Raw genomic sequence first — 24,077 nt, 5'->3', positions numbered from 1 at the left:
TGGAGTCCCATGCTGTTGGTAAACAGTGCCTGAAAGCAAAGCTTCTAAACCCAATACAGAAAATCTTCTAACAAGAGTATGCTGTATTGTGAAGCCATTTTGAACAGCTGTCAAACAGCAAGCAGGTTTTGAAAGAAAGTGCCGCAGTTTATAACTCACAGTTGTGCTTTTTAATCTCTCGGAACATGGCTGAGACATGGCTCCACTCAGTTTTCCGCACTTACCCTTTCCTGAGCACATTGTGTCATCTGCTGATTCACAGAAGCTTCTGCTCTCACTTTCTGTCATGTTGCACTTCCGTGGATGTTGGCACAACTTCCCAAACCACCCGTCTTTGCAAATACATCGACCGCAGGAACAGATCCCATGACCTGGAATGAAAGTGGATAAGAGGGGGAGAAGAACAAATGGTTTACAAAGATCTGTGTTTTAAAAAGGGCTTTTTTTTTGAGCAGGAATGCACAGGAACGCAGTTCTGACCGGCTTGGTGTCAGGGGGTGTGGCCTACTATGCAAATGAATTCTTGCATTTCCTACAATGATGCTGTCAGGGGGTGTGGCCTAATATGCAAATATGTCCCTGCTGAGCTTTTCCTGCAAAGAAAGCCCTAGTTTTAAGACTGCTCTTCCTGTCCTGTCTTGAGAGCTCAATGTGACTTATAAAACCATTTCCCCTCATGACAACACTGGGAGGTGGGTTAGGCTGAGAAAGAATGATCATCTGACCATGATCCTGTTTCAGAAAGTTTTGCAGCAGTACTTCAGTATCTTTTGGAGCTGGCCATACTATAGGATTGCAGCTAATGAAAGATTGGATCGCATCTAGAACATCTATTGGGGGGAGCCAATTTCCAGCAAATCTTTTGCACAGCAACCCCAAATGCCCCCCCAATACTGCTACCTGGGAATGGAGGACCCACAAGAATATCTTGAGGAGGAATCAGAGGTCTCCCACAGGAAGGAGGAATTAGCATAAACTGCGACTCCTGGTACACCTACAGAAATTCTGGATAGAATCCAAGCCCCAGATTTCCCTATTGTTGGAATAAAGTGATGGGCAAAGTTAGGCCTACAGAATTTCTACCCGAGAAGCCTTGATAGAAAAACAGCTAACAGTCCTAGCCCCAGGTGCACAAATGAGCTTCATATGAAGATCTGAATGGGGATCTGGCCTGGGTCTGATTTCCACTTGGCATACAATTTGCAAGTGTAATTCATGGATTGAATGCAGGGCTTTTTTTACAGGGCCTACTGTAAGCTCCGGGAGGATTGGCTACATCAGGGGTTTGTAGCCTAATATGCAAAGGAGTTCCTGCTACAAAAAAAGCCCTGACTGAAGGTGTCGCAGGCAAGCTGCTAGGGTGGCCATATCCCATCTAAGTAAAAGCTCCTGTCTTTTTAGGAACTTTGTGAAAGCACAGCTGAATCTCTGTATCATGGAATTCTATAGTCTGACTGCTTGAGGAATAAGTTGACATCAAGGCTTGTTACTTAGCAAAGAAAGAAGCTCTTTGTTATAAGAGAGCTCCATATTGGATAGGAAAAGTGGAGTAAAGGCTTCTGGCTATCTAGTTAAGCTAAGATGGTGAGAGATTGTAGAAAGCATGCCAAGCCATCATGGCGCACAAAAGAAGAAAGACAGAAAAGGGAAGGAAGCCCTACAAATAGCATTCTGGGTAACAAAAGGACAGCTGTAGGAGGGGACAAACAAAGGTCAAATTTGACTCTCAAAAGAGGATCCCTTGAAACCTGGACTCAAATCTAAGTCTTTATTGACTCTCTAATGCCCTCCCCTGAGACTCTGATGTCGGTGCCAGCATTAAGTGACATTACATAGTCCAATCCTTCCAATACTTTGAAGTAAGGCACTGTGATGGGAAAAGGTGCTTCTGTTTAACATCTCTCTCTCTCTCTTTTTTGTCAGAACTCTTACAGTACATCTGTTTCAGGGGTTCACAGTTTGCCTGTTCCTCCTCAGTGTGTGTGTCAACTGTATAACACCAAGTCATTGAAATTGCCCATTTAGTACTGCAAACATTGGAATATAAGCAGAAAGACAGCATGCTGAGCGAAGTGTGAATTGGTCCTTCAGCTCTTTATCCATAATCCCCCCTCCCAAACCCCTTTGCTAATTTCTATTTTTTATCAGTAAAAGTCTTTGAGTTGCTCTTAGTTGTGTACACAAAAGCCCTGAGAACAACTTCTGGATTCGAGTCACGTTACGATTCCCAGGCTGTTTATTGATTGTTCTTCATTTTAGATCGTAATTGCTATACAAAGTTAAGCACTCAGTAACAATGACATACTGTGTATTTTACGGTGGGTAAACTGCTGCTTCTTCTGCAATGACATTTACAAATACTGGGCTGAATCCAGCCATTTTTTTCATCGTCTTACCCAATTTTCCTCCTTACTACAATCCCAGTCACACATGCAGGTTGTATGATCCCCAGCATTGCAAATTTTGGAGATCAAGCCCGGTATAGTGCTTCTGGGGGATCAAAGAGGGCAGGGGTGGAATTCCAGCAGGAGCTCCTTTGCATATTAGGCCACACCACCCTGATGTAGCCAATCCTCCAAGAGCTTACAAGGCTCTTTTTTGTAAGCTCTTGAAGGATTGGCTACATCAGGGGTGTGTGGCCTAATATGCAAAGGAGCTCCTGCTAGAATTCCACCCCTGAAAGAGGGTCCCTTCTTTTTTCATCCAGAGGGAACACTACTTAGATCAAATCCATTAACTTGCAAGCATCTGTGTCCGTCCATCTATCCAACAACCTATCCATCTATCCATCCGTCAGTGGACCTGCTGGTAAAACCATTAACTCTACTTACTAAATTAGGTCCCAATTTTAAAATTTGGTGCAGGCCCCATTGAGCATCTGGTTTGAGAAGCAAGAATCATAATCATTCAGAAAAATTAAAGTACTGGATGAAGCATTGCAATAACAACCTAATCCACAGAAATCACAGATAAAGAAGTTCCATACACCCACAGCGCACAGATAGAAAAAGGGTGCATAAAATATCCAGGAAAATCTTTTAAAATAATGGTAAGAGGATTTAGCCTTGTTGCAAAGGCGGTTACTGATGAACAAAGTGAGAAGAGCCCCTTGTTACCTTACACTTAGTTATAGCCACATATCACTTATGCTGGACATTCCATGCAAAATCCTTCTGTTCTGATTCTTATCACAAGGAATGAACTAGATGTTGCATTTTGTCACCTGATTTTTTTTCCTGGCTATTTTTTTTTTAAAGAAAAGAATACAAACACTAGGGCTGCATTTTAAGCAGCATCGACAGTGGGAGGGCTCTTTTACTCTTTCTCCTTGGGCTATTTTCTTGCTAGAATCACCATCCTCAAACTATATTTCCTCCAAACAGAACAAAATTTATTCGTATCTATAAGGGTCTGATCCGGATGGCTCAGGCTAGGCTGTTGTTGTTAGATTCTGGAAGTTAAGCAGAGTTGGTCCTGGTCAGTACTGCAATGGGAGACTACAAAGGAAGTCCAGGATCACTAAGTACAGGCACGAAAAGGCAAACAATTTATTGCCTTTAAAAACCTATGGGGTTTCCATAAATTGGCTGTGACAACACTTTACCCACAAGTAATTCTTAGCCGTTTCATCTGCTATAATGTCCAACCCTGACAGCTTAGCCAAACAGTGGTCTTAATAGAACTGCTAACATTCAGAACTAACCAAATATCTGTTTAAGCAACAATCATGAAAAACCCTTGAGAATGGGAAAGCATGACTGAAATCCCATACCTCATTTGGCTGATGGCCCTGCTCTCTCAGCCCCAATTCTCCACAGCAGTATGGGAACAAGAAGGTGGCTTTGACAAGGAGGTTGTAAGGGTGACAAGATCAGATGGGGAAAGCACACTGATTGCAGAAAAAGTGCCATGGAAGAGGAAGAGGAGATCAGATTTTTACTCTGCTCTTCACTACCTGAAGGAGTCTCAGAGTGGCTTACAAGCTTCTTTCCCTTCCCTTCCCCACAACAGACATCCTGATTGATTTCGCACTCACCTTACGCCGCTCTCACGTTTGTCTTCTCAGCGCTGCTTCCTTCCGATTTCACACTATCTGCCCCGGGGCTGCAGCAAAGATTGTCCTTACCGTGCAGCAAACAGAAACTGCTAAAAACCAGTTTCTGTTTGCTGCACGAAAATGCTGGTGCTTGCTGCAGCCCCAGGGCAGATAGAGTGAAATCGGAAGGAAGCCACGCTGAGAAGATGAACGTGAGAGCGTCTTAAGGTGAGTGTGAAATTGGTCCCTGTGTGGTAGGTGGGGCTGAGAGAGCTCTCCCATAACTGCTCTTGAGCAGAGCAACTCTGAATTATGATTGACCCAAGGTCACCCAGCAGGTGCAGGTGGAAGAGTGGGGAATCGAACCTGTTTCTCCCGGATAAGAGTCTGCACACTTAACCACTACACCAAACTGGCTCTTTTGAGATTAAGAATAATTATATTTATTTATTATTTTATTTCATTCAATTTATATCCCGCCCTACCCCACCGAAGCGGGCTCAGGGCGGCTCACAACACAAAAATTCTAACAATAAAATTAAGAATTAAAATGCATTAATAATTTACACAATAAAAATAAACAACAATTCATCGATGTGCTATCCCATAGTCTTCCTTAGAAGTATTCAGATGCCAGTTATTTTATTCTATATTATTTTAATCTATATTATTTTTAATTATTGCTGACTTCCTCTTCCTAGACTATTTTTGGGATTTTCTTTCCATATACATCTATTTAATTTTTTTAAAAGCCTAAATGGTTAGGATAGTCAAGTAATAAAAGAGTCCTGATGTGTTGAAGTATAAGAAATAAACTTGGTTGCAATCAATAGGCATTATTTTAAGGGATTGTGTTATTTATTATTATTTTAAAGTGTTGTGACCAGAATGGAACAGGTTGCGTGGAGCTTCATCTCCTTATACTTCTCAGAGCAGAAGGTTAGAGCTGGGTGACACATTTGGTTGAGAAGGCTTATTCCTTCCTTCTTTAAATGATGGACAGCTACATTTTCAAGTCGCTATAACTATGCAAGATCACGGCTACTTACACCCTCATCTATCACATTCTTCTCCTTAGATCTACTTGGGTCTATAGTCTGAAAGCAAGCTATTAATCAATCTCGGCTAGTCAGGAAAGGCAGATGACAATTCTTATTCAAATCACTTGCGTTGCCAACACCGCCCCCCCTCCAGTTTAGCAGGTCCCTAAGCTGAAGACAGCATTCCTGATTTTGCCCACGTCCTCTCTTGCTCTTTATGCAGGAACTGCTGAGTAAATGAATTTTCCAAAGCAATGTATAAGGCACATGTCAACTGAGTATTTTATGCTATTAAGATACATTTGGCTGATAACAGATTCCATAGTTTGCTTAGTGACCAGAATCCAGTCCACAGAGTAAAGATATAGGAAGCACTGAGTAAAGATATGGTAAGCTTTTATATCTCTGGACATCTCTGCCTGCATAAATAGATTTAAGGTCAAAGGGGTAGCCACCTTGTTAGTCTGTCCTAGCAAAATCACACAGGTGTCAAGCAGCACCTTCGAGACCAGCAAAATTTATTCCAGTATAAGCAGTCAGGAATCACTTCTTCAGATGCAAAAATACCGACCTTTTAGTGCAGACAGAAGGATATTACTCAGGAAGGCACTGCTGATCACTTTTGAGCACTGAATGCAGAATCTGATTAATGGTGTATCAGCTTCTGCATCCAAGGGCCACTGGTAATGCTGTCCAGGCTGTCCAAGATACTTATCTATAACCAGGGCTTTTTTTTTTTTTGCAGGAACGCCTTTGCATATTAGGCCACACGCCCCTGCTTTAGCCAATCCTCCAAGAATTTACAGGGCTCTTTGTACAGGGCCTACTGTAAGCTCTAAAAGGATTGGCTATATCAGGAGGGTGTGGCCTAACATGCAAAGGCGTTCCTTCTACAAAAAAAGTCCGGTCTATAATACTTACTGTTTTATTTTTGTTTGCATCAGGAGCAGAAAATCATGTATTTAGGACATTTTTCAATCAGATGTTCAACAAACAAGCATCTGAACTTCATGGGCATTCACACGTCATACCATTAGTACTTGCTGGCTTCCTAAAAAGTAAATGTCCAACTCCATTCATATTTCCCACTGGGGCATTGCATTCTTGCATGCAGAAGTTCTGTTTTTATGAGCTAAATCTTTCACTGTGAGGAGATCAGTTTTGTTACACAGTCGTCTGCTCTGTTGTGCATGTGCTAAGAACTCTTTGCAAAGGATCTTGTCCCCTTCATGGAACCAGTTTTAAGGTTCACTGAGGTATTTGCATTTATATGTAGTCATGGAGACTGGGTGAGAGGATAGATCAATTAGGTGTATTAAAGTCTTGTTTACCTTACTTATTTCATTTCCTTTTTGAATGATATTTGAAATTTGGGAATTAACACAGCAGCAGAGGGGCAGATCACTTTCAAAATTGAAGGGACCCACCTGAATTTGAAGAGCTTAGTCTTGAGACTCTGGAGTTATCAGCCTAAGCAGGGCTTTTTTGGAGCAGGAACTCCTTTGCATATTAAACCACACACACCCCTGATATATCCTGTTAAATAGTGGGTTTGATGCATGAGGAGGCTCATGGAAGAGTGATCACAGCTCTTTATTAGTGATTACAGCATTGCAATAGGCAGACTAAGACTACTAAATGGGGCCAACTATATGCACTTCAAAGTTCCCACACTAGAATGCCATTGGGTCATTTGAACCAGCAAGGGGCTGGTGATTGAACCAGGGAAGCAGAGATTTGGATCCTGCTTCCCATTGTTCCCAAGTCCCCAAGGTCAGTCCTAAGGATCCAATGAGCCAGGCAGCAACTAACAATCCACATGAAACCGAGTCACACATACACAACATAGCCAATCCTGGAGTTTACAGTGGGCCCTGTACTAAGAGCCCTGTAAGCTCTTGGAGAATTGGCAACATCAGGAGTGTGTGGCCTAATACGCAAAGGAGTTCTTGCTACAAAAAAAGGCCTAAGGAATCGCTATTACACTGAATGTTACTATCATGTCCAGAAACTGAATAGAAGGGTAGAGGGTATCTTTAAAATAATATAAGAGAACCCCTTATATACTCTCTTGCCTTGAAAATTCTCTGCAACATGACTTAATAACATCCTGCCAATCTGAAATTGACTAGACAGTCATTTGATTTGAAATGAAGCATTTTGACTTGAATACTGAAGGCATTTGGTTCCTTGTGTTCAATGATCCTGACAAAGATTGTGGGAATTCACTGACACTACGGAATACTGCATTGAACCCCTGGAGTCTCTTAGAACCCTAATTCAGGGACTTGACACTTTTGTGTATTGATCAGTTCAGGACTCTTGTATGTTTTTGTGCTTCAAAGAAACTTCTTGGGACTTTCTTTAATTATATATTTGATGTATATTCAATAAGATAATAGGATATCTGTGACTATATGTGGAATACAGAAATTGACTGCAGCATAATTATAAATATATAGAGACTTCATTAAGTCATGTTTCATGGTGTTTATTCTGTGTTATAATAGGTAGTCCCTTTGGATTCCAATTAAGAACATAAGAGAAGCTATCCTGGATCAGGCCAATGGTCCATCCAGTCCAACACTCTGTGTCACACAGTGGCCAAACAACCCAAGCGCTATCAGGAGGTCCACCAGTGGAGCTAGAAGCCTTCCCACTGTGCCCCCCCCCCACTCAAGCACCAAGAATACAGAGCATCACTTGCCCCAGAGAGAGAGTTCCAACAATACACTGTGGCTAATAGCCACTGATGGACCTCTGCTCCAAATGTTTATTGAAAATGACTTGTAATTGAAATTTGCTTTGGGCTGTCCTGACCTGGATAGCCTAGGCAAGCCCGATCTCATCAGATCTCAGAAGCTAAGCAGGGTTGACTATGGTAAGTACATGGATAGAAGACCTCCTTAAAATACCCAGCCAGGAGTGGGGGCAGGTTTATTCAGCCACCTCCCTGCATATCCTCCAGGCTCCCAGTAGAGATCAGTCACCAGAGGTCGACATGACTTCCAGGTGCAGACAGGAAGGAAGGAAGGAAGGAAGGAAGGAAGGAAGGAAGGAAGGAAGGAAGGAAGGAAGGAAGGAAGGAAGGAAGGAAGGAAGGAAGGAAGGAAGGAAGGAAGGAAGGAAGTAAGTAAGTCTGGGCTGTGGCTTGACCCTTTATAAGCACATTCACTGTACATGTGTATTAGATAGTTGTTGAAGAGTAAGAGTGTATGAATATGACAGCTTCATTTAGGAATATTGCCTGATAAAATAAATGGAAAACATGAATTGTGCATGATGCTTTGAATTATAACATACCACCACAGACGTGGCCGTCTATGTCTTCACACTGCCGGTTGTCACATTCACAGATTTTACCATATATTCTGGAATCTCCTGGTGGGAAACAAGTGCATTGTCCGCATTCACATTTCCCTGGAAACAACAATTGCTTGTTAGAGTCACACAGAATTATCAAGGTCAGATCATCATTGACACTATAAGGATCAAACCAGTAAAGAATATATATATATATATATATATATATATATATATATATATATATATATATATATATATATATATATATATATATATATATATATATATATATAAAATGGCCAGCAAAGATGGAAGATGGAAGCCTTGCTCCAGTCCAAAGAGCTTCCAAGGGCAGAAAAGTTACTTAAGTTGGCAAAAGTCTCCTTCAGATGGAGTAAGACTTCAAATTTCGCCAAGTAGAGTGGCAGGCTACATGTCAATTTTTTGTGGCAGCATTAGGGGTCCTTTGTATGTTATCACAGTAATACAAAGTGATGGCCAGTCCTCTGCCTCAGCCTAACTGAAGCCATTCACACCATAGTGTGACAGGACTGAGTGCCTCACAGAAAGGTGTCAGAAATACTTTTTCAGAGTACTTAAGCAAAGCTAGCCAATAACAAATGCATGTTCCTGCATTTTAGAAATGTTCTTCGCCTTTACAATTTATGTTCTGTGACCCAATCAAGACTACATTGCTTTTTCTTCATGATTCCAAGCATTTTGTAGGGGTCCATTAAAAGCTAGAAAACAATAGGGCATCCTCCTCATCATTATCATCTCTCCTTCAAAACCAGAAACAGTTTAAATGTTATATACACACATAACCAAATAAGACACATGAACACATAAAAACACACAAATAGGGAGGAGGGCTAATAAGAATCTGGGATGCAACATTAGAAAAGAAGTCTTCATCCACTGGCAGAACATAATGGTAGAGAGAGACAGACAAATCAACCTGAGAAGGGTGTGCCAAAGCATTGGCGCCATGATCAAGAAGATCCTTTTTTAGGATGCCATCTGTCTAGCCTTAGAAAGCACGGGCCCTCTCAGTCTCACCCCACCTGGCTGTTTAGCTTGGCCAGGCATCTGCTACTCAGGGCTGGCTAGGCAGGCTCTCCCTCCTTCCTTTAGGGGGAAATAGAGCCAAAGTGGGCTAGGTATAGGGTTTTTTCCAGGGCCAGTCCCCCCCCCCCCCATCTGCCCTTGGACTAGACTCTCACTTAAGAGATGCCAAAAGGCATAGCTGCCAACTGTCCACTCCTTCTCCTTCCCTCTGTCTGTCTGTCTATCTATCGTCAATCTATCTATCTATCGATCATCAGTCTATCAATCTATCCATCTATATATCTATCTGTTGTAACTAGGGTTGCCAAGTGCTCTTTAAGTCCTGGCGAGGGACTTTCACGCACGCACAAAGCATGCATGCGATGAAATGATGTCACCCGGAAGTGACCTATTGTACCATAGAGTTTTACCTCCCAAATGGCTAGAGTGTCTGGGAAAACCATGAAGTTTTCCCAAAAAAATGCCTAGAGCGGCCCTGCGTGTGCACCGCCATTTTGATGACATTACTTCCGGGTGACGTCATCACACCAGCAATGCAGCGGGAGGTTTCCTCCGCCAGTCCGATGTGGACAGGTGGGTTGGGAACCTCCCCCGCCCAGACCAGGGGCTTGGCAGCCCTAGTTGTAACTAACCTTTTATACTTATTTATTTATTTATTTATTTATTTATTTATTTATTTATTTATTTATTTATTTATTTATTATTTTATTCAATTTATATATCCCAGCCTTCCCACAAAGCAGGCCCAGAGCGGGTTCCACCAGAAAATGAAACATTAAAACAATATTAAAATTCACAATATAAAACAGTTAAAATACAGAACTTAAAAACACTGCCTCGACGGTCATGACTAATCAGTTCCAAAGGTCCATCAGATCCCAAGTTCGCTGTTGGGCAGGGGGAAAAAAGTGATGGAAAACATGGTTTAGGGTTGCCAGCCTCCAGGTGAGAGCTGGAGATCCCCCAAAATTACAATGGATCTCCAGACTACATAGATAGTTTCTTTATTCTTTATTTTAAAAATTTATTCCACTTCTCCTGGAGAAAATGGCTGCTTTGGAAGATGGACTGTATGGCATTATACCCTATGGAGGTCCCTCCTCTTCCTAAAGTCCAGCCTCCCAGGTACCCTCAAATCTCCAGGTATGTCCAAGCCTGGAGTTGGCAACCCTTTGGTAACTCTATAATATGGTAACACTCTGTTAGCTAGGTGAAAGTCTTTATCTCATGTGATATTACACAACCCTCTATTGAGACTAAAGTACAAAATTATCTTGTCAACCTTTATGAATGTTGTGAAAATTTTAAAATCAAGAGTTAAAAAAAAGAAAGGCTACCCATTTTAAATTCCGAGAAGTACGACAGAAAATGGGCATTACAAACAAGATCAGTTTGATACCTGAACACTTGTTTCATAAACATCCAGTCAACCCTAGTTGGGTAGGAAATGCCCTATACGTTCCTCATCTTAGACCTTTTCATAAGAACTTGCTCTAGAATCATAGACATGGTGTTGGACATATTATCCATATAGCACAGAGACAAAAGTGTTTCTTGTTAAACCCAAAGTAAAGCTGAATCTGATATTTTCAATGCTTTCCCCCTCCTTCAGAGGAATAAACACACTCTTAATGTCCCCTGGCAACATTCTTCATTTCTTTGTTTTAATCTTTGCCTCACAACCCCTTCCCTGACATCAGACGGTTCATTTGACATGCAGAAAAAAAATGCTTAGTCACACTACACTGAACTAAATTTCAGGTCACTACATAAAAGCAACTGGCATATTGGGCCAAAGAAATTCAACAAACAACAAAATGAGGGGAGCAAATTCTAAGCACCCGGTGTGAGGTAATTTCAGTCCCTGTACTCTTATTGAATGTGTCTGCTGCAGAAACAATAGCAAGCCCACTCTCTGTGGCCTTCTCCTCTTGCCTCACATTGTGATAACTCTACTTTCAGCACAAACTTGATCATTTGAGTAATTAGAGGCTCACATAAAGCTGAAAAGGGATCAATACTTCACCAACCACTCTTCCCTTGGCTAGGATAATAGGTTTACCATAGCAACCTAGTTGTAGAGGGGCAAGGGGGGAAATACTCTAATACCAGAAATCACCTAAATTGTCTTCAAAGGTGCAAGGCATATAGACACAATTATTTCAGGATGACGATCCTTTACACCTTTGTCAAGGAAATCAGTACAGATTATAATTGGAGCAATTCAATGGGACTTCTGGTACTTGGTGGCAAGGGGCTGGATATCAAGAGGTTACCCTTCACAGGATCCAACTGCAACTACATGCATAGAATTCAGCTTTGGAACTTGTAACAGCACATTTGGATTTCTATGTCTGTTCTTCTGCCAATGTAGTTCCTAGCCATCATGATTTTCTTGCTCCTTGCCCCCTCACTTTTTGTAAAGCTGCATTTGGGATTGCAATATGCAGAGTAGTTTTTCTTTCTGCTTGGCCAGTAAACCAAAGAATACAGGTAGCTCAGCAAAAATCCTGTTTCTTTCTGGCTCTCAGTTCATGGCATCTTGTCACATCAGTGAGCTGTGGGGCTTATTCTTTAAGGAAGTAAGGAAAAAATGCAGTTGAAATCTGCCAGGTTTAATTTCCTTTTTTGGTATTTTAAGTTTTTATTGAGAAGATGAAAGAAAAAGAAAAACATACATAAAATAGGTTTCCATTTTTCTGTACAACAAATACTAGTTTGATTGCAAAGTTTTTCTTTGCTCTATATATAGAATAAGAGCTCTCTCTCTCTTTTGTATCGTAATATCTTAATAGTCAAAACCACAAACCAGAAGGTCATTATTGTCTTTTTCCTGCAAAAATTCTGTAAGGGGTTTCCAATCTGTAATCAATGAGCTAATTGTCTTCCCCCTAACCAACACAGTAAGTTTAGTCATTGTTGAAAGATCCAAAACCTTCTCCAACCATTTTTGTCGAAAATTGTAGGTATTGTCAGACACTTCAATTTCTGTGTGTATAATATTCTTGTTGCTGTAGTCATATATAGAAATAGAATTCCATGGCTTTTTCCCAACCTATTGTCCATTAGTCCTAACAAAAGATACTATGGTTATATATTAGTTTTTAAATTCTTTTATATTTATATTTGCATTTGTGTCTGAAAATTTTGGCTTGTTTACAAGACCATCACATGCAGTAAAATGTCTCTTTATGATCACTGCTCACCAGAAACTTTTGTATCTTAAAAACTGTCCCTTGTGAATGCCATCAACACTGGAAACTCATCCTTCTCATTTTGCCTAATTATATGCTTTGCCATAATGTTAATGGGCCTGTTTTTCTTCCTTATTTCAGTGGCAATTCATGAACTGGACCTTCTTCCTCATCTAATCACATTCCAGTGACCTTTAACTGTCTTGTTGATAAAAACAACCTTCTGAAAAAGAAATCTGAGGAAGTAGAAAAAGCAGATCCAGTTCCTTCTCTTCCATGGCAGCTGAGATCTCTAAGCAGAAATCAGGTTGCAGCAAGCTGATGGCTGGAGTGGCATATACAGATAGCCTTTACTGTAGCCGCCTTTGAAACCCTAAATGCAAAGACAAAGGCTGCAATCACAGATGCTAAATAATGCAGTTTCAATCCACTTTCAATGCACTTTCAAACTGGATTTTGCCAGTTCACACAATAGAATCCAATTGGAAACTGCATTGAAAGTGGGTTGAAACTGAGATCTGTGATCTCAGACAGAGCTTATCTTTGGATCTAAAGTATGCTGAAACACTGATCAAGTCTCCATTGTTGATTTCAGGAATCAACAGCTTTCAGGGCTCAATATTTGTGAGGGATTCACACATAGAGACCTCTTCCTAGAAAACTGATATATTAATTTTTTTAAAACCTGAACATCTTTACCATTGGGCACCAGCAAGAGCCACTCAGTATCTCTTAAAAGGTGTCAGTGATGAAATGTTAGAAGCCTAAATAGCTAGATTCAAGTCCAGTAGCACAATAGAGACCAACATGATTTTCAGGCTATAAGGTTCATCAGGGAGCTTTCAAAAGCTCATACCCTGAAAATTGTGTTGGCTTCTACTGTGCTCCAATCTAACGTTCTACTACTGAACAAAGTTTGAGCCCAACAAACAAAGTTTATTTAATGCAAAAGCATTTGTGTGCATGCACACGTCTTCTGATACATCGTGTGCACCTGAAAGCTTATCCCCAGAATAAAACTTTGTTGGTCGTAAAGGAGCCACTGGATTCCAACTCTGCTCTGCTGCTTCAGACCAACACCCACTACCCACCCAAAATCTATTCTACTGCTGACCAACATGGGAATACTGTTAAACTATCTTGAGTCTTTTAAGCTATCTCGAGTCTTGAAATGGTTTCCCAGTGACAATGAGCCAAAGTTTCATTTATCAGGGAAAATAATGTACTTGTCTCTCAATCATGGTGCACTTATATTTCTAGAGTTCAGAAAAATTACATCCCAAACTGTGACCATCAGAACAAATGTACCAAGCATTTTTTTTGAAACCCACTAAAAATGCTAATATTTTCAAGTAGAATTTCATTGCTGCAGAAAAATCCTTGTGCTCCCTTAATAGGCCATGCTATTATTTCTATGCACAGATGTTTCAACTTGATTACAGACTAGGTAAAAAGTCAGTAAGGACTGTGGCATTTAGGCCCATTTATTGTACGCACCACATGATGCAATTATGCTGCCATTCACTATTGTCCAGTACCCTTTTTGAAGAGTTGCCGAAATGCTCTAATGTTGAATATTATCTTATACAAATTGCCAGCACCATTAATTACAAGTATTTATTTGAACCAATTTCCAGATGCCTACAGTGGATAATGGAAGCTTCTTGTTACACCGTTAGCCTGATTTAAGTACAGTGTAACAGAACTATGGTATATAATTTGTAGGGATTGCTGCCCCCTTTTTTATTGCCTGTGAAATGCCAAAGCGAAAGAGAACAAACAGAAGTGTTTCAGCAGAAATACCATCATTTCTTTTACCTTTCCACAAAGCACACATTTTCTCCCCTCATTTGATTCTCAATTTATATCTTCTCAAGTGCAGCAAAGAATGGGAAATTTGGTTTTACATAAAGCACTTGGGGTCAAATTACAGCATTAGTCTATTGATCTAGACTACGTATCAAATCGTGTTTCCACAGTAACAGAATGTTGGCAATTTTGAGCGTATCCTTATATTGCCCCAATTTTTACAAATCAGTAACTAAAACAAAAGCTATACATTGACTGTGGCGGGGGCGGGGGACAAGGAAGAGAGACGCTCCCTGCCTACCTTCCTGCCTGTCAGCTGGCTGGCCGGCCACTCACTTGGCCTGTGGCCACCAACCCCATCCACCAAGCTGATCAGCTGTGACTGAACCATCAGAAATTAGTGGGGTTAGAAGTGGCTGAGGAAGGTAAATGGTGCCCAGAAAGGGCCTGGCAATGTAGAAGTTGTTTAGGATTACCAAATCTGACTCAGGAAATATCTGGGGATTTTTTGGAGGTGGAGTCAGGAGCAAGGTTGTGGCAAGTACAATTGAACTCCGAAGGGCGTTCTGGCCATCACATTCAAAAGGGCAGTTAAGGTTACCAGTTCAATTCAAGAAATATCTGGGGACTTCAGGGGTGGAGCCAGGAGACAGGTTGTGACAAGCATGACTGAACTCTGAAGAGAGTTCTGGCCATCACATTTAAAGGGACTACACTCCTTATAAATGCCTTCATTTCGTTGGAAATAATGGAGGATGGGGCACCTTCTTTTGGAGCTCATAGAATTGAACCTCTTAGTCCAATCTTTTTGAAACTTGGAGGGTGTTTTGAGGAGAGGTACCGGATGCTATGCTGCAAATTTGGTGCCTCTATCTTGAAAAACAGCCCTCCCCCCAGGGTTTCAGATACCCACGGATCAATTCTCCATTATACCCTATGGGAATCAGTCTCCACAGGGAATAATGGAATGCCAAGCAGACATTTCCCTCTACCCACCCACCCACTTTCTGATTACCCTGAAGTGGGGAGAGGGCCTCCAAACTGGGGGATTCCCTGCACCCTAGGTACAGTGCTCTTTTTAAATGCCTTCTTCCATTGGAAATAAAGGAGAATGGGGGCCTTCTTTTGGAGTTCAATTTTTTTGAAACTTGGGGGGGGGGTTTGAGGAGAGGCAGCAGATGCTATGCTGAAAAACAGCCCCCCCCCGAGCCCCAGATAACCACAGATCTATTCTCCAATATATCCTATGGGGACCAGTCTCCATAGGGTATAATGGAATGCCCAGCAGACATTACTCCCCCCTACTTTCTTAAAACCCTCAAGTGGGGGGAGGCCTTCCAGATCAGGGGATCCTTTGCCCCCAACTGGGGATTCACCGAATCACAACCCTAAATGGGATGCGGGGGGGGGGGGGATTTTTCCTGATGTCTTCACTGTTGATTATGTATAATGTTGGGTTTACCTTTTCATTCTTTTAAAAGAAAAGGGATACAACCTTTTTGGGGAAAACTGGTTATGCTGCAGTTCCTGGGAGGATAAAGGAATTAGGGAATTCCCCCCCCCCAGGTCCTGTTTCCATCTACCACTTTGAATGGCTGATTTTCTTTCTTTCTTTCTTTCTTTCTTTCTTTCTTTCTTTCTTTCTTTCTTTCTTTCTTTCTTTCTTTCTTTCTTTCTTTCTTTCTTTCTTTCTTTCTTTCTTTCTTTCTTTCTTTCTTTCTTTCTTTCTTTCTTAGCAGCCTCATGTTCTTACTGATTCTTACCACAGAGGTTTTCCATAGACTTCCCAGCAATTTCTAGAGCTACTCTTTATAGAGCCTTACATGACACTATGGCCCTTTACAAGGCACTGCCTGACAACCCCAATGGGGCTTGAACAGAGTGAGAGAAGTCCCCGGCTGAGAAAGCATTGTAAATAAGTTTTTCAAACAAAGTCATACATTTGTTCAAAGATAGACATTGTTTTTAATGAAGGTAGAAACAGTTGCTTGGAAATAGCTGAGCCCCTTCTGATTCAAACTGGGATCATTATTTTAATTAAACAGACAGACAGACAGATTCATTTATTTATTTCATTTATAATCTGCCTTTCTTTGCAATGGGAAGTATATAAAAGCCAGTTTGGTGTAGCAGTTAAGTGTGCAGACTCTTGTTTGCTTGTTTAATTTCTACTCTGCTCTATCCTGCGAGTGGGCTCGGGGAGGATTACAACAAATTTAAGCAATACAGTAAATAATAAAAAACTAGAAGTAAATGTCAACAATAAAATTACACCATTTCAGGTGGAAGACAACTAATCAGGCCATAGTGCAAAGAGAGCTGGAACTGATGATATCTCAGTAGGTCCAATAGATGGTGGAATACTGTGACAAAGAAGGCCAGACTTGATGTACTATGGGAGAACTGGGGTTGATTCCCCACTCCTCCAGTTGCAGCTGCTGGAATGGCCCTGGGTCAGCCATAACTCTTGCAAGAGTTGTCCTTGAAAGGTCAGCTTCTGTGAGAGCTCTCTCAGCCCACCTACCTCACAGGGTGTCTGTTGTGGGGGAAGAAGATAAAGGAGATTGTAAACTGCTCTGAGACTCTGATTCAGAGAGAAGGGATGGGTATAAATGTACAGTCTTCTTCTAAGTGGATCGTGCTTACAGAGTTAAACAGAATCCAAACAGAGATGTATTTTTACAGGATGTTTAAACTCCATAATCCTAGCCCTATTCAGAGCAATCAATCATAACTTGGAATGGATAAAACCTTTCAATATCCCCAATCATGTGAATGATTCCATGGGCATCTTGCACCCAGCTATACTCTCTGCAGGCTGTACAACATTTTTCCTTTACAGTGCTATCATATTTATATAGAGACTAGCCTCCTATCATGATGGCTCTACCAACTATCAGAACTACAAAGTAGATCTAGCTATCATTCTGAAGGCCTCTACTGCAATTCCCCTACTCTGTAAATAGGACACTCTCAAGGTACAAATATCCTGACTTGGATGGCCCAAGAGATCCTGATCTCATCAGATTTTGGAAGCTAAGCAAGATTGGCCCTGGTTAGGATTTGGTTGGGAGACCACCAAGCAAGTCCAGGGTCACTAATCAGAACCAGTCAATGGCCAACCACCTCTGTTTGTCCCTTGCCTTGGAAACCACTCTGGGGTACCTGTAAACCAGCTGAGACCTGATGGCAATTTCCACCACAAAGGAGCAAACAGGTGTGATCAAGATCACTGATCTCTGATCAGTAAGTAAAAGGTAAACTGAGCAAGGACAAAGCGGCTGTGTAAGAAAGGGAGAGAGACTTTAATTAAAACCTTCTAGCTCACTTCGTTTGTCTAATCAAAACCAAGCTCCTCATGCTGTTAATAGCATCTTAAAGGGGGAAAAAGACAGGTCATTTAAAATCCCATCTTCCCCCTGCCTTTGAAATGATAACAACAGGGCAGGGAATAAAACCAAGTAGGGGATGAAGGGTTAAATCTCTTCTCTCCTTGCCACGTGGACCCAGTTGGAGTTGTGACTGTGTGGACACACACTTTACCTTTTACTGTCTGGAAGAAATCTGTGATCTTTGTCAAATCTGTTTATGCCCCAAGACATGGCTTGTGCAGACTGATCAGTGAGGAACTGGCAAGTAGACGGCCTGTCTTGCGTCATAGTTTTAGATTTGATGTCTTTTTGCTCCTTCTCTAGCTCAACCCACATGGATGCGGTGACCTAGCTTACAATCTTATCCTCATGCTGTATCACTCGGCAGGAGTAAAATTTGCTTCCATGGAGACAAGTCCCGAAATCATTTGTGAGCTTTATTCTGAGGTACTCCCACTGTGTGAGAGTGGGAGTTCAACCTGTGTAAGTCACTTGGGGGGGGGGGGACCTGGAAAAAAAATATAAAATCATAGTTTGCTACACAGAATAGAAATGGGAGGGAGGGGGCAATGTATTCTTAGGAGGGTAGGCTACGTGGAAATAATATCCTGCAATCTATAAGACTGTCTCTGTCTGTTGGTAGGAAAAGATAAACATTTAAAATGTTTGGAATGTGCTGGAAAATACATCCAAAGTAAATGCTGGCCACTTCGCAGATCTCAGAAGCTAAGCAGGGTCGTTCCTGGTTCGTACATGGAGGAGAGATCTCCAAAGACGTTCACAGTTGCTATAAAGAGGCAGGCAATGGCAAACCACATTTGTTCTCTTGTGCCTTGAAAACCCTGCATGTTTCCTGTAAATCAGCTACAACTTAATGGCACTTCATATGCACGAAAGAAAGAATACATGTGTTGATCTAGGTCTAAATGTAGATATATAAGCACAGCATCCTATAAAAGGATAAAAAGTATGGCTTAATAACTCATTAAACCAAACACAGACTACCAGCCACGTATCATGGTCCATCTCAGGTTCATTGAACCTCCTAGCATGGAACTGCAGGAATGTGCATGCATGTGTGTACAAAACACATCACAGGCCACAGCATAGGGCTTTTGGGCTGCATTCAGCATGGCTGAACACAAACTGTGCAGGGCTATTCTAGGCTAAGGCCAGTCTATATAAAACAGATCACCATGTTCCAAGAGGGTAACATGATCTGGTGTAAATACATTATACTTGTTAAACGTGTAGCAAGCCTCAGATCAGCATAGCATAATATAAAGGACTTTTCCAAGTCCATCATGATGTCTTTTCCCTCTTCCCCCTTTTCAGAGCTCTGAAGAATTTGTCTCCCATAAAGTCATTGCCAGCTTTCTAAGGCTGTACCAGAAAATTACAATAAAACCAGTGAAGGTGGGGAAGGGCTGTGGCTCAGAGGCAGAGCATCTGGCAGGCATGCAGAAGTATCCAGGTTCAATACCTGGCATCTCGAGTTGAAAGGATCAGGTAGGATGGAGAAGATTTCAACCTGAGACCTTGGAGAGTTGCTGCAAATCTGTGTAGACAGTATTGACCTCAATGGACCAGTGGTCTAATTCAATATAAAGCAGCTTCAGTGAAACAGAGAGATAGTCTCTATTTTTTTCAAATTGTCTGGAATCAGAATTCAGTGGCTGAAAAATATCAAAGACCAGGATCCTTTGGAACATAGTGCAAGTATTCAATAAGCCACGAGCTAAAAAGAGTACATTGAATTATCACAGAATTCTTGAGACGGATTCCTGAAGTGGCAACTGGCAATCTACCAGCCCAGCATACCAAATGCACATTAATCCTTTTGCATGAAGAAATACATGCCATGAAAGTCAGAATTTCACCTATACCAGGCCTGTGTCATACATGGTCATGTGAATCTAAGCCAAAAGAAACCTTTAAAAGTGAAACATCTCTAGAAATTTTGAGAGAATAATTAAAAGAATATTGCCAAAGTTTAACGAAATGCCTTGGGGTAGAACCTTCATACACTTCTAATGCAAATTTCCCTCCTTTCACTGTAACACCAAGAACAACAACAAACTTTATGCACCCTGAACAACTTGAAAGAAATAAATTTCTGTTATATCTCTATGAGTAATCCCAGACAGCCTTCTGTAAATTGTAATAACTCAGGGAGTTCCTCTCTGGTACAGATTTCATGACAAGAGCTCTTCAGAAGGGCTCTGTCTCCAATGCGTTGGTGGCTCCGAACATTTAAGGCTCTAAATAGCTTCCATCCAACATGCTTGAGATGGACAGCACTGTTTTTCTCTATTATATCATTAAGCAAAGATGGATCACACAGCCAACGCCAGCTGCTCCCAAAAGGAAGTTTCCAGTTGCATGGAAAATCTGATTTCTCTTTTGGCCTTGGGGGGAAAAAATTCCTTTTGCACTCAATGAAGAACATCAGGGTTTCAAATCTAATTTGCTACAACTACAAAATGCTTGAATCAAGCCAGACTTCAATGGAATACATTGTACTCACCACCATATGCAAACATGTGTTTGATACTTTACAGTAACAATAAACTCCTTCCCATCTTCCACGGCTAAGGAAATGGGGAAGCTGCTGGGAACAAGGAAGGAGGTGACAGGCTAGGCCTCACAATTGCAGAGGCCTTTGGTCGACATCATCCAAAGTCTCATGGGACCCAGGCTTTGCATGAACAAGGGCCCATTTTTGCCTAAGAGTCTAATAGGATAGCCAGGCTGCAACTCATCTTCCAGTGTGGTGTAGTGGTTAAGTGTGCGGACTCTTATCTGGGAGAACCAGGTTTGAATTCCCACTCATCCACCTGCACCTGCTGGAATGGCCTTGGGTTAGCCATAGCTATCGCAGAAGTTGTCCTTGAAAGGGCAGCTGCTGTGAGTGCCCTCTCAACCCCACCTACCTCACAGGGTGTCTGTTGTGGGGGGAGAAGATATAGGAGATAGTAAACTGCTCTTTGATTCAGAGAGAAGGTCGGGGTATAAATCTGCAGTCTTTTTCTTCTTCTTCCTAGCCACATGGGTTAAGAGCATACTTTTTATGGAGACTAGGGATTATTTTTAATGGTAGGAATATTTGAGGGGGAAATAATACGTAGTTTATTTTTCCTGATTTGCTTTTTCATGTGGGTAGGATTTATGGGTTGAATCTGGCTATTGCCATGAGTTAATTGGTTGGCCATGGCAACTCACTAATTGCCTGCTGGGTTCTTTTGGCAGAAAGGAAAAAGTGTGGGAATGGGGGAAAAATCATAATCACAAGTAGAAGCAAGAGCAACTGCCCAGGAGGGCCATCTCAACTGTGTCAGTATCTTGCAGGGCACTCCCAGAGCTCTCCTAAGTCATGTGTTGTTTTGCTATTTACAGGAGAGATCTGGTACAGTTAACAAGGCTGCTGCCAGTTGCGATGGGGTATGCCTATTATTGCCCAGGAAAAAATATTAGCCACCTGTCCTTTTTTCCTTTTTTTTGTATTTGGTGTGGGTGTGTGCGTGTGTGCGCACATGGAAGTCATGGTGACTTCTGGTGACTGGCCCCTATTGGAAACCCAGAGGATGCTCAGGAAAGGAAAGGTCCCCTGTGCAAGCTTTAGAGGTGGCTAAACAAAGCCTGCCCCTGGTCTCTGGATGTCTGGCATTTGAAGGAGGTCTCCCATCCAAGTACTTACCAGAGTCAACCCTGCTTAGCTTCCAAGAATTGATGAGATTGGGCTTGGCTGGGCTATCCAGGTCAGGGCATATTATTAGCCACCTATCTACTGATCTTCCCACACTTTTAACGGGCAGTCTACATGTGGACCAAGTGCACATTGGTCATTTTAGGTAGTATGTCATATTGTAGCCTCTTTTAACACCAGCTATCAGTTACTGCTACAGATTCATAAACACAGTGGTTTATTTTCCCCACATGAATGAATGACAACCACTTGTTTATACAAGTAATGTTGGGGTCTCTGTCGCTTGCTGAGGAAATTCAAGGTTTTTCCTCTGTCAACAGTGTCTCAAGTTGAAACCCCTTTATTTTGTGCCACAGAATTTAAGAAAACGACTGAGAACTAAGCCAGTCTCCCTCTTCATCTGCATAGCTATGATCTGGTCCTTGGTGTTCTGAAATGCGCCAGAATTTTTTAAGACTTTGAATAATGTAAGATAGAAAGTGTTGAATTGTCCATTGGTGCATATTGACCCTGAAGAAACTTCCTCAGAATGCCCTAAGAACACTTCTGTTACTAAGCTGCTCAATGTCATGGAGCCATAGCCGATGATAGGTTTTATCTTACGAGTAATGGACTCTCCATCCATTACCACAGGCAACCTTTGGAACACATGTATTCACAAAATGTAAATCCTATAAAGAAACATTAGGCTATCAGAGTTTTGTGTATTGGATTGTTTTAATGTGGGTTGCTAGTTCCTGCCTGGCTCATTGGAACCTTTTACGACTGAGCGGTGGGACAATGAAACAATGGGAAACAGGATCCAAATCTCTGCTTCCCCCAAATCAATCGCTAGCCCCCTGCTGGTTCAAATGATTCAATGACATTCTAGCGTGGAAACTTTGAGTGTACATAGTTGGCCCCACTGGCCCTGTTCTTTAGTCATGGGCCATTTTCCCACTGACCTTACTCCGGAGCGACGTCCCTCTTCACCGTGCAGCGTCTGCGTGGATTTCCCACCAACTGCTGCGCACAACCAGGAAGTGCCACGGCTTTTGCGTCGCAGATGTAAACCGCTAAAAACCAGTTTACATCTGCGATGCAAAAGCCGTGGAGTTTTCTGGTTGTGCGCAGCAGTTGGTGGGAAATCCGCGCAGACGCTGCGCGGTGAAGAGGGACGTTGCTCCGAAGAAAGGTCAATGGGAAAACAGCCTTAGTTTAACTGTTGCCATGCTGTAATCACAAATAAAGAGCTATGATCAACTCTACCCGAGTCTCCTCATGCATCAAACCCAGTACTTTTCACAGAGAATGTTAAAAGAGATGACACCTCTACTCAACCAAGCTGGGCACCATTTATTGGCCAAGTCCTCTTCTCGATCATCTGTCCTTAATCATGTAAATCAATGAAACTTCTAAGTACACATGATTCAGTTTTTCATTGACAATAAATAAATAAATAAGGAAGCTCTGAAACCTCTGTTATAGGTAGGGAAAAATTAAGGAGATTATGAATGAAAATCAAATTGTTATGCAGTCTTCATTATAGTGGGTTGCGACTAGCACCCAGCCACAGTTTATAGCTTAATTGCATCAATGGCATATGGTAACTGTGACACACTGGTAGGGAAGAACAACCTTTCTCTCAGATAATCAACTGAGCACAGCTCCCTGAATCCACAAACCAAGCATTAGAATCATGATAGGCGCCTGTAAAATCTTCTTTTCAATGTTTCTCCACCCTTCCTCTGATATATTTTTTTTTAAACTGGCATAAAGCCACTGCTGCTGAGCGGTGCCGTTAGTTTGCTTTTTAGACTGTTAGTTTGTTGACATCTGCTATCACCCCCATCAAGATGGCATGTGTGTTCCATCTGTGTGGTCTCAGTAACACTCATTTTTAAAGGCGACAATCCTTGCTGGCTGCAACTGTTCCAGTATGTTACCCGCTAGGGGATTTCTATGGAGTGCTGCAAGAAAGAACTTCAGTAGACTAGATGGTCTGCGTTATAATGATTCTTTATGATTTCATCATCCTATCAATTGTACTTTGGAACGACGGCTTTATAAATCAACTCAGTATGAAACCTGAGTATATTTGCCACTGATAGACTATACCTGTTTCATAGGCTTTGAGGGGGAGGCAGAGGGAAAGAGGTACAGGAATGCACTCTTATTCCCAGTTCCATTATGTAGGACTAAACTGGTAATGCAGAGGGAAGGTTCCTGAAAATGTGCAGTGGAAATTCAGAATGTCAGGGCCATGTCCCTGATGCTAAGCATTGTGTAGCTCCCTGAGATACAATGCACCCAGTGAGCTCATCAAGGATTTATATATATATATATATAATTACATATATCCTGCCCATTCCCACAAAGCAGGCTCAGGGTGGGTTACATCAAAGAATCTACAGTTAAAACAGTTAAACACAGGGTAATATTCCAATATAAAACCACTAAAGTACAATCTAAGACTCTGCCTCAACAGTAGTGACCTATTGGTCCAAAAGTCCATCAGATCCAAAGTCACTGGAATGGGCTGTGGGAGGCCTAATAGCAGGTGATGTC

The 24,077-nt window shown here is 41.7% G+C and overlaps 1 protein-coding gene across 1 annotated transcript in view; it reads right to left on the bottom strand.

Annotated features, from left to right (window-relative positions):
* The window catches only part of ITGBL1 (integrin subunit beta like 1), a 258,588-nt gene that overhangs the window by 14,264 nt on the left and 220,247 nt on the right, over positions 1-24,077 (bottom strand). Inside the window, exons 8-9 of the mRNA XM_060233673.1 lie at positions 8,380-8,496; positions 225-371 (exon numbers count right to left, since the gene is read on the bottom strand). Coding sequence (XP_060089656.1) covers positions 225-371; positions 8,380-8,496 — 264 coding nt within the window. The remainder of the gene's footprint in view (positions 1-224; positions 372-8,379; positions 8,497-24,077) is intronic.

This window comes from Heteronotia binoei, chromosome 3 (assembly GCF_032191835.1).
Source record: "Heteronotia binoei isolate CCM8104 ecotype False Entrance Well chromosome 3, APGP_CSIRO_Hbin_v1, whole genome shotgun sequence".
Lineage (NCBI taxonomy): Eukaryota > Metazoa > Chordata > Lepidosauria > Squamata > Gekkonidae > Heteronotia > Heteronotia binoei.
This window is presented reverse-complemented; position numbering and strand designations above follow the sequence as displayed.